This window comes from Schistocerca cancellata, chromosome 2, assembly GCF_023864275.1.
Source record: "Schistocerca cancellata isolate TAMUIC-IGC-003103 chromosome 2, iqSchCanc2.1, whole genome shotgun sequence".
Taxonomy (NCBI): domain Eukaryota; kingdom Metazoa; phylum Arthropoda; class Insecta; order Orthoptera; family Acrididae; genus Schistocerca; species Schistocerca cancellata.
This window is the reverse complement of record NC_064627.1, coordinates 1051703224-1051713055: the sequence shown is the minus strand read 5'-3', so window position 1 is coordinate 1051713055 and position 9832 is coordinate 1051703224. Positions and strand designations below refer to the sequence as shown.

Sequence of the window (9832 nt, the reverse complement as noted above, 5' to 3'; positions counted from 1 at the left end):
ATCTCACGTAAGGCCTAAAGGAGAGAGATTAGCGATCGTTATAGAAGCATGCATACAAACAGTTCTGCGTCATTTTGTAAAGCAACGGAATAGGCTGACTCTTGATGAAAATAGCAATTCCCGGCCAACTGAGCCGTTCGGTACCACTTAGCGATGTATATGCGATGTAGCGAATCTTAGTGAGCACATCTTGTAACGTTGTTAGTTGATTAAAATTATGAAATTGTGGTACTCTGAACACAGTTATTATGAATTATATTGAAATTGTTGTGAAATATAGCTTTTATTCGAAGATGTACACGATGAAAGTAAGCAAATAGTGAAACACACATTTGTAAGAATCGTGAAGTAAAACCTATTTGTTATTATCGTTCACCTTAATGAAAAGACCCAGGAAACACGTTAGTAATAAAATCCATTCTGTAATTGAAGTCCGGCCGGCGTAGCCGAGCGGTTCTAAGCGCTACAGTCTGGAACCGCGCGACCGCTACGGTCGCAGGTTCGAATCCTGCCCCGGGCATGGTTGTGTGTGATGTCTAGGCAGGTAGTTTTCGTAGCCGGTCAAACGGCAAGTTCAGTGCCCTCAGCTGAATAGGAGAGGCATGATTGGTCAACTTGAACTAAGGCTAGTTGACGTCATAATGCCCTGCTCGAAATTGGAGGGAACGTTCGCTATTGGCGCGAGTGATGTTATGAGACAGTGTGGGGGTATTCTGGAATCAGCACTGAATGCTGATTCGCGGTTTTCGAGGAGAGTAGGGAGTTGAGCAATGTTGGCTTCACTCTTGCATCGCATCACAGAGGGGATTCGGGGTCTGACCGTTGTCGGAGTCGGACAGTCTTGCGGCTTAGTAGCGCTTTTTTTGGCAGAACTTAGAATTCTCGGACAGCCTTTGAGGCCAGGAGTTGAAACGGAGTTGCTGCACACCAGAAGTCGGCGCCTGAATCATCAGTAAGCTGCCTACCGACGACGTGCTACAAATTTCAGGATTGGTAAAGTATTTTGCGGCTCCGTCACTGTAGGATCTATCATTTGTATACTGAAGCCCTCAGCAGCACGCGTACTCGCTTTGCTACAACTCCACCTTGCTTGTTTCTCCATGTGATCCCATTTGAGCTCTCACTACTAATCGCGATACTGCAATATAGTCCGGAGAGTAATATTTGATTGATTAGGACCTTCAGTCATTATCGTCAAGCTATTGCAAGAGAGTAGGAGCCCCTTGTTATCGAGCCAACTCATTTCAGTACACCCAACTCATTTCAGTACACCCTATTCTCTAACCTACTGTTTGTGTCGATAATCATGTGCCTTTATATTCTGATGTATAATAAATCTCATTGTAATATTTAATCCACGTATCCTTTTGTAGATACAGGGTTATTACAAATGATTGAAGCGATTTCACAGCTCTACAATAACTTTATTATTTGAGATATTTTCACAGTGCTTTGCACACACACACAAAAACTAAAAAAGTTTTTTTAGGCATTCACAAATGTTCGATATGTGCCCCTTCAGTGATTCGGCAGACATCAAGCCGACAATCAAGTTCCTCCCACACTCGGCGCAGCATGTTCCCATCAATGAGTTCGAAAGCATCGTTGATGCGAGCTCGCAGTTCTGGCACGTTTCTTGGTAGAGGAGGTTTAAACACTGGATCTTTCACGTAACCCCACAGAAAGAAATCTCATGGGGTTAAGTCGGGAGAGCGTGGAGGCCATGACATGAATTGCTGATCATGATCTCCACCACGACCGATCCATCGGTTTTCCAATCTCCTGTTTAAGAAATGCCGAACCTCATGATGGAAGTGCGGTGGATCACCATCCTGTCGCTCACTGCAGGCCGCCCCGTTGATTTCCCCTTACAGAGGCATCCAGAAGCTTTAAACTGCGCATACCATCGCCGAATGGAGTTAGCAGTTGGTGGATCTTTGTTGAACTTCGTCTTGAAGTGTCGTTACACTGTTATGACTGACTGCATTTCAAGCACGACATACGCTTTCTCGGCTCCTGTCGCCATTTTGTCTCACTGCGCTCTGGAGCGCTCTGACGGCAGAAACCTGAAGTGCGGCTTCAGCCGAACAAAACTTTATGAGTTTTTCTACGTATCTGTTGTGTGTCGTGACCATATGTCAATGAATGGAGCTACAGTGCATTTATGAAATCGCTTCAATCATTTGTAATAGCCCTGTACATGCAGAATCCCATTTCCTTTTGTTTATTATGATAAAGTTATCTTTTTTTATCTGAGTAGGCCAGCCGGGGTGGCCGAGCAGTTCTAGGCGCTACAGTCTGGAACCGCGCGACCGCTACGGTCGCAGGTTCGAATCCTGCCCCGGGCATGGATGTGTGTGATGTTCTTAGGTTAGTTAGGTTTAAGTAGTTCTAAGTTCTAGGGGACTGATGACCTCAGATGTTAAGTCCCATAGTACTCAGAGTCATTTGAACCATTTTTTGTAAGTAAAGAGTTATTTAATTTTGTAAATTATATGTTATTTTACAACTACATTTTCTGTTTTGGCAACGTTAACTATACTCTTTGACCTGCTTGTTATTCCAGAGTGTTTGTAATGATTTATCAATCTAAATTTTGTAACTCATCCCCTAAAACTGTTAAACTTTTAACTGAAATCATGAAAATTAATATTTTAAACAATGCAGACCGCTATGTTCCGATTGTTAGAATCTACACTACTGGTCATTAAAATTGCTACACCAAGAAGAAATGCAGATGATAAACGGGTATTCATTGGACAAATATATTATACTAGAACTTACACGTGATTACATTTTCACGCGATTTGGGTGCATAGATCCTGAGAAATCAGTACCCAGAACAACCACCTCTGGCCGTAATAACGGCCTTGATACGCCTGGGCATTGAGTCAAACACAGCTTGGATGGCGTGTACAGGTACAGCTGCCCGTGCAGCTTCAACACGATACTACAGTTCATCAAGAGTAGTGACTGGCGTATTGTGAAGAGCCAGTTGCTCGGCCACCATTGACCAGACGTTTTCAATTGGTGGGAGATCTGGAGAATGTGCTGGCCAGGGCAGCAGTCGAACATCTTCTATATCCAGAAAGGCCCGTACAGGACCTGCATCATGCGGTCGTGCATTATCCTGCTGAAATGTAACGTCCACTGTTCAAAGTGCCGTCAATGCGAACAAGAGGTGACCGAGACATGTAACCAATGGCACGCCATACCATCACGCCGGGTGATACGCCAGTATGACGATGACGAATACACGCTTCCAATGTGCGTTCACCGCGATGTCGCCAAACACGGATGCGACCATCATGATGCTGTAAACAGAACCTGTATTCATCAGAAAAAATGACCTTTTGCCATTCGTGCACCCAGGTTCGTCGTTGAGTACACCATCGCAGGCGCTCCTGTCTATGATACAGCGTCAAGGGTAACCGCAGCCATGGTCTCCGAGCTGGTAGTCCATGCTGCTGCAAACGTCGTCGAACTGTTCGTGCAGATGGTTGTTGTCTTGCAAACGTCCCCATCTGTTGACTCAGGGATCGAGACGTGGCTGCACGATCCGTTACAGGCATGTAGATAAGATGCCTGTCATCTCGACTGCTAGTGCTACGAGGCCGTTGGGATCCAGCACGGCGATCCGTATTACCCTCCTGAACCCACCGATTCCATATTCTGCTAACAGTCATTGGATCTCGACCAACGCGAGCAGCAATGTCGCGATACGATAAACCTCAATCGATAGGCTAAAATCCGACCTTTATCAAAGTCGGAAACGTGATGGTACGCATTTCTCCTCCTTACACGAGGCATCACAACAACGCTTCACCAGGCAACGCTGGTCAACTGCTGTTTGTGTAAGAGAAATCTGTTGGACTTCCCTCATGTCAGCACGTTGTAGGTGTCGCCACCGGCGCCAGTATTGTGTGAATGCTCTGAAAAGCTAATCATTTGCATATCACAGCATCTTCCTGTCGATTAAATTTCGCATCTGTAGCACGTCATCTTCTTGATGCTGCAATTTTAATGGCCAGTAGTTTATGTTTCCGCTACATCATGGGTCCATTTGCGACAGGAGGGAAAATTACTAGCTGTTCACTGCGCACTCGCTTGCGGAATATGTAGGTAGAGTTATGTAGAATGCAAGACAGTATCCTTCCGAGAATGCAGCATGCAAGACGCTACCGGAAAGCTACTAGCTCGCGCGGCAGAATATTGCTGCTGGAAGGATGTTTTCGTGTGGAGTAGGTTTCGCCATGTGCGCGCCTACTTCCGAGAAGCGGCCACCTGGCGCAAATGCGGCATCCGCTGCTACATAAAAAGGCAGAGCTGCCACGCCGGTGCCGCCAGCCACTCCCCTGCAGACATGAGCAGAAGAGTACCGGCTCTGGTGGCAGTCGTATCGTGCGCCGTGTGGCTGGCGGCCGCTGGCGTGGGTGGGGCGCCGTCGACGTCAGCGTCAGAGGAGTTTCCGGAGGTGCAGACGCCGCTGGGGCGGCTGCGGGGTAGCGTGCTGCGCTCCCTGGACGGCCGAACCATTTACTCTTTCAGGGGTGTGCGCTACGCCCAGCCTCCTGTCGGCGACTTGCGCTTCAAGGTACGCTGCAGTCTGTTCGTGAACTGAAGAGCGAGCCGCGCTTGTGGCAGGGTACGAGGCCTGCCGCGGAAGACCATATACAGGGTGGTCCATTGATCGTGACCGGGCCAAATATCTCACGAAATAAGCGTCAAACGAAAAAACTACAAAGAACGAAACTTGTCTAGCTTGAAGGGGGAAACCAGATGGCGCTATGGTTGGGCCGGTAGTTGGTGCTGCCATAGGTTAAGCGGATATCAACTGTTTTTTTTAAATACGAACCCCCATTTTTTATTACATATTCGTGTAGGACGTAAAGAAATATGAATGTTTTAGTTGGACCACTTTTTTCGCTTTGTGATAGATGGTGCTGTAATAGTCACAGCGCCATCTAGCGAGCTAACCATAGCACCATCTGGTTTCCCCCTTCAAGCGAGACGAGTTTCGTTCTTTGCAGTTTTTTCGTTTGATGCTTATTTCGTGAGATATTTGACCCGGTCACTATCAATGGACCACCCTGTATATAGATCTCGATACGATATCTTGGATCGGTTATGAGTAGGGAAAATATAGATAGCATCAATTTTTGGCAAAATTCCCAACAATTTTTTGCAGACTTCGCGTCTATTTTTGTGAAAATTCGCTCTATTTCCTTTGTAAATGATTAGATGCACAAACGTAAACGGCTGTCACGCTACATGACTGAAAACAAACAAATTACTAGTTCCTTGAGACTGACTGTTAAAAAAAGTGCTGATTGGGAACTTTTTGACTGAAATGTTGGCGTATCCTGAAACTTTAAACACCTCTTTTTTCAGAGATGGCCACTGTTTTCTTCGTTTGATTATATTTAAACTTTCAAAAATGGTTGTTCTGTCAAAGAGACCAGCATTTTCCCGCCAGTTACGTGAATGCGTCTCCGATATAAGGTGTTTCCTGACATTATTTGTTTTTTCCCGCCAAATTTGAAATTTAAAAAATCTGCAGGCTACTAATTTCGACCTTTCGTGGCTATTCGTAGACCTACGACACAGCCGGCCGCTTTGGCCGAGTGGTTCTGGCGCTTCAGTCCGGAACCACGCTGCTGCTACGGTCGCAGGTTCGAATCCTGCCTCGGGCATGGATGTGTGTGATGTCCTTAGGTTAGTTAGGTTTAAGTAGTTCTAAGTCTAGGGGACTGATGATCTCAGATGTTAAGTCTCATAGTGCTGAGAGCCATTTTAACCATTTTTAAACCTACGACACATGCTTGACAACGCTACAGATAGAACTGACAAGGCCCTTAGCGTAATAATAGAACCGAGCGTACAGCAACTTGATCTTAAAGTTAGGGGAAGAATTTCGGCGCCATCGAAAAACGTCACAGATTTTGTTTTTCCAATCGCTGTAGCGCAGAGAGCTGGCTCTGTAGGCTGTTGTCGCAGATAGCCGAGCGTAAACAAACGAGAATTTTGACCGCCACAGGGGAAGGAGTGGTGCGGGTAAACAAACTATTTCGCTGGGCAACAGCCTACAGCGGAACTGACACATTGTCACAGGGATCACCGATCTCTTCTGGTGATGTACGGGTCGTAATCGAAACACGTGTTAGACCAGGTTAGTCTCTTCACTTATTTCAAAATAAGCAAAGAAAACATGCAACGCGCAACATAAAGCATTCGGGGACGCCTACCGCACAACTGTTTGTTGAAGTATGCAGATTATTGTTAACGACGTAGTTCAGGCCCACCCTTTAGCGATATTCGATGCAACTATAGTTCAAAACATCCGCTACCTAATTTGCCACGTTAAAATTGTCAGCATTATACTACCTTTTGAGCTTTAGCTAACAAACAAACATACAAGTGTCTTATAAAATACTAGGTCCGGTTCCATTGTTGTTGTTTTTGTGGTCTTCAGCCCTGAGACTGGTTTGATGCAGCTCTCCATGCTACTCTATGCTGTGCAAGCTGCTTCATCTCCCAGTACGTACTGCAGCCTACATACTCCTGAATCTGCTTAGTGTATTCAACTCTTGGTCTCCCTCTACGATTTTTACCCTCCACACTGCCCTCCAATGCTAAATTTGTGATCCCTTGATGCCTCAGAACATGTCCTACTAACCGATCCCTTCTTCTAGTCAAGTTGTGCCACAAACTCCTCCCCAATTCTATTCAATACCTCCTCATTAGTTATGTGATCTACCCATCTAATCTTCGGCATTCTTCTGTAGGACCACATTTCGAAAGCTTATATTCTCTTCATGTCCAAACTATTTATCATCCATGTTTCACTTCCATAAATGGCTACACTGAATACAAATACTCTCAGAAACGACTTCCTGACACTTAAATCTATACTCGATGTTAACAAATTTCTTTTCTTCAGAAACACTTTCCTTCCCATTCCCAGTCTACATTTTATATCCTCTCTACTTGGACTATCATCAGTTATTTTGCTCCCCAAATATCAAAACTCCTTTACTACTTTAAGTGTCTCATTTCCCAATCTAATTCCCTCAGCATCACCAGACTTAATCCGACTACACTCCATTATCCTCGTTTTGCTTTTATTGATGGTCATCTTATATCCTCCTTTCAATACACTGTCCATTCCGTTCAACTGCTCTTCCAAGTCCTTTGCTGTCTCTGACAGAATTACAATGTCATCGGCGAACCTTAAAGTTTTTATTTCTTCTCCATGGATTTTAATACCTACTACGAATTTTACTTTTGTTTCCTTCACTGCTTGCTCAATATACAGATTGAATAACGTCGGGGAGAGGCTACAACCCTGTCTCACTCCCTTCCCAACAACTGCTTCCCTTTCATGTCCCTCGACTCTTATAACTGCCATCTGGTTTCTGTACAAATTGTAAATAGCTTTTCGCTCCCTGTATTTTACCCCTGCCACCTTCAGAATTAGAAAGAGAGTATTCCAGTCAACATTGTCAAAAGCTTTCTCTAAGTCTACAAATGCCAGAAACGTAGGTTTGCCTTTTCTTAATCTAGCTTCTAAGAAAAGCTGTAGGGTCAGTATTGCTTCACGTGTTCCAATATTTCTACGGAATCCAAACTGATCTTCCCCGAGGTCGGATTCTACCAGTTTTTCCATTCGTATGTACAGAATTTGCGTTAGTATTTTGCAGCCGTGACTTATTAAACTGATAGTTCGGTAATTTTCACATCTGTCAACACCTGCTTTATTTGGGATTGGAATTATTATATTCTTCTTGAAGTCTGAGGGTATTTCGCCTGTCTCATACATTTTGCTCACCAGATGGTAGAGATTTGTCAGGACTGGCTCTGCCAAAGCTGTCAGTAGTTCTAATGGAATGTTGTCTACTCCCGGGGCCTTGTTTCGACTTAGGTCTTTCAGTGCTCTGTCAAACTCCTCACGCAGTATCATATCTCCCATCTCATCTTCATCTACATCCTCTTCCATTTCCATAATATTGCCCTCAAGTCCCTCGCCATTGTATAGACGCTCTATATACTTCTTCCACCTTTCTGCTTTCCCTTCTTAGCTTGGAACTGGGTTTCCATCTGAGCTCTTGATATTCATACAAGTGGTTCTCTTTCCTCCAAAGGTCTCTTTAATTTTCCTGTAGGCATTATTATCTTATATTTTCTCCTTTTATCAATTAAATTCAATATTTCTTCTGTCACCCAAGGATTTCTACTATCCCTCGCCTTTTTTCCTGCTTGATCCTCTGCTGCCTTCACTACTTCATCCCTCAAAGTTACCCATTGTTCTTCCACTGTATTTCTTTCCCCCATTCTTGTCAATTTTCCCTTATGCTCTCCCTGAAACTCTGTACAACCTCTGGTTTAGTCAGTTTATCCAGGTCTCATCTCCTTAAATTCTCACCTTTTTGCAGTTTCTTCAGTTTTAATCTACATTTCATAACCAATAAATTGTGGTCAGAGTCCACATCTGCCCCTGGAAACGTCTTACAATTTAAAACCTGGTTCCTAAATCTCTGTCTTACCATTATATAATCTTTCTGAAACCTGTCAGTATCTCCAGGCTTCTTCCATGTATACAACCTTCTTTTATGATTCTTGAACCAAGTGTTAGCTATGATTAAGTTATGCCCAGTGCAAAATTCTGCCAGGCGGCTTTCTCTTTCATTGCTTAACCCCATTCCATATTCACCTACTACGTTTCCTTCTCTTCCTTTCCTTCTATCGAATTACAGTCACCCATGACTATTAAATTTTCGTCTCCTTTCACTACCTGAATAATTTCTTTTATCTCATCATAAATTTCTTCAATTTCTTCGTCATCTCCAGAGCTAGTTGGCATATAAACTTGTACTATTGTAGTAGGCATGAGCTTCGTGTCTATCTTGGCCACAATAATGCGTTCACTATGCTGCTTGTAGAAGCTTACCCGCACTCCTATTTTTTTTATTCATTATTAGACCTACTCCTGCATTACCCCTATTTGATTTTGTATTTATATGGATTGGGGCTAAGAAATGAAAGAGGAAGCCGCCTGGTAGAATTTTGCACAGAGCACAACTTAATAATAGCTAACACTTGGTTTAAGAATCATGATAGAAGGTTGTATACATGGAAGAACCCTGGAGATACGAAAAGGTATCAGATAGATTATATAATGGTAAGACAGAGATTTAGGAACCAGGTTCTAAATTGTAAGACATTTCCAGGGACAGATGTGGACTCTGACCACAATCTATTGGTTATGATCTGTAGATTAAAACTGAAGAAACTGCAAAAAGGTGGGAATTAAAGGAGATGGGACCTGGATAAACTGAAAGAACCAGAGGTTGTACAGAGTTTCAGGGAGAGCATAAGGGAACAATTGACAGGAATGGGGGAAAGAAATACAGTAGAAGAAGAATGGGTAGCTTTGAGGGATGAAATAGTGAAGGCAGCAGAGGACCAAGTAGGTAAAAAGACGAGGGCTAGTAGATATTCTTGGGTAACAGAAGAATTATTGAATTTAATTGATGAAAGGAGAAAATATAAAAATGCAGTAAATGAAGCAGGCAAAAAGGAATACAAACGTCTCAAAAATGAGATCGACAGGAAGTGCAAAATGGCTAAGCAGGGATGGCTAGAGGACAAATGTAAGGATGTAGAGGCTTATCTCACTAGGGGTAAGATAGATACTGCCTACAGGAAAATTAAAGAGACCTTTGGAGAAAAGAGAACCACTTACATGAATATAAAGAGCTCAGATGGACACCCAGTTCTAAGCAAAGAAGGGAAGGCAGAAAGGTGGAAGGAGTATATAGAGGGTCTATACAAG

The 9832-nt window shown here is 43.7% G+C and overlaps 1 protein-coding gene across 1 annotated transcript in view; it reads left to right on the top strand.

Moving 5' to 3' along the window:
* Window positions 1-4353: 4353 nt before the first annotated feature.
* LOC126163036 (esterase E4-like) overlaps window positions 4354-9832 on the top strand; it is a 121368-nt gene continuing 115889 nt past the window's right edge. The window contains 1 exon segment of the mRNA XM_049919910.1: window positions 4354-4594. Coding sequence (XP_049775867.1) covers window positions 4364-4594 — 231 coding nt within the window. The 5' untranslated portion in view covers window positions 4354-4363.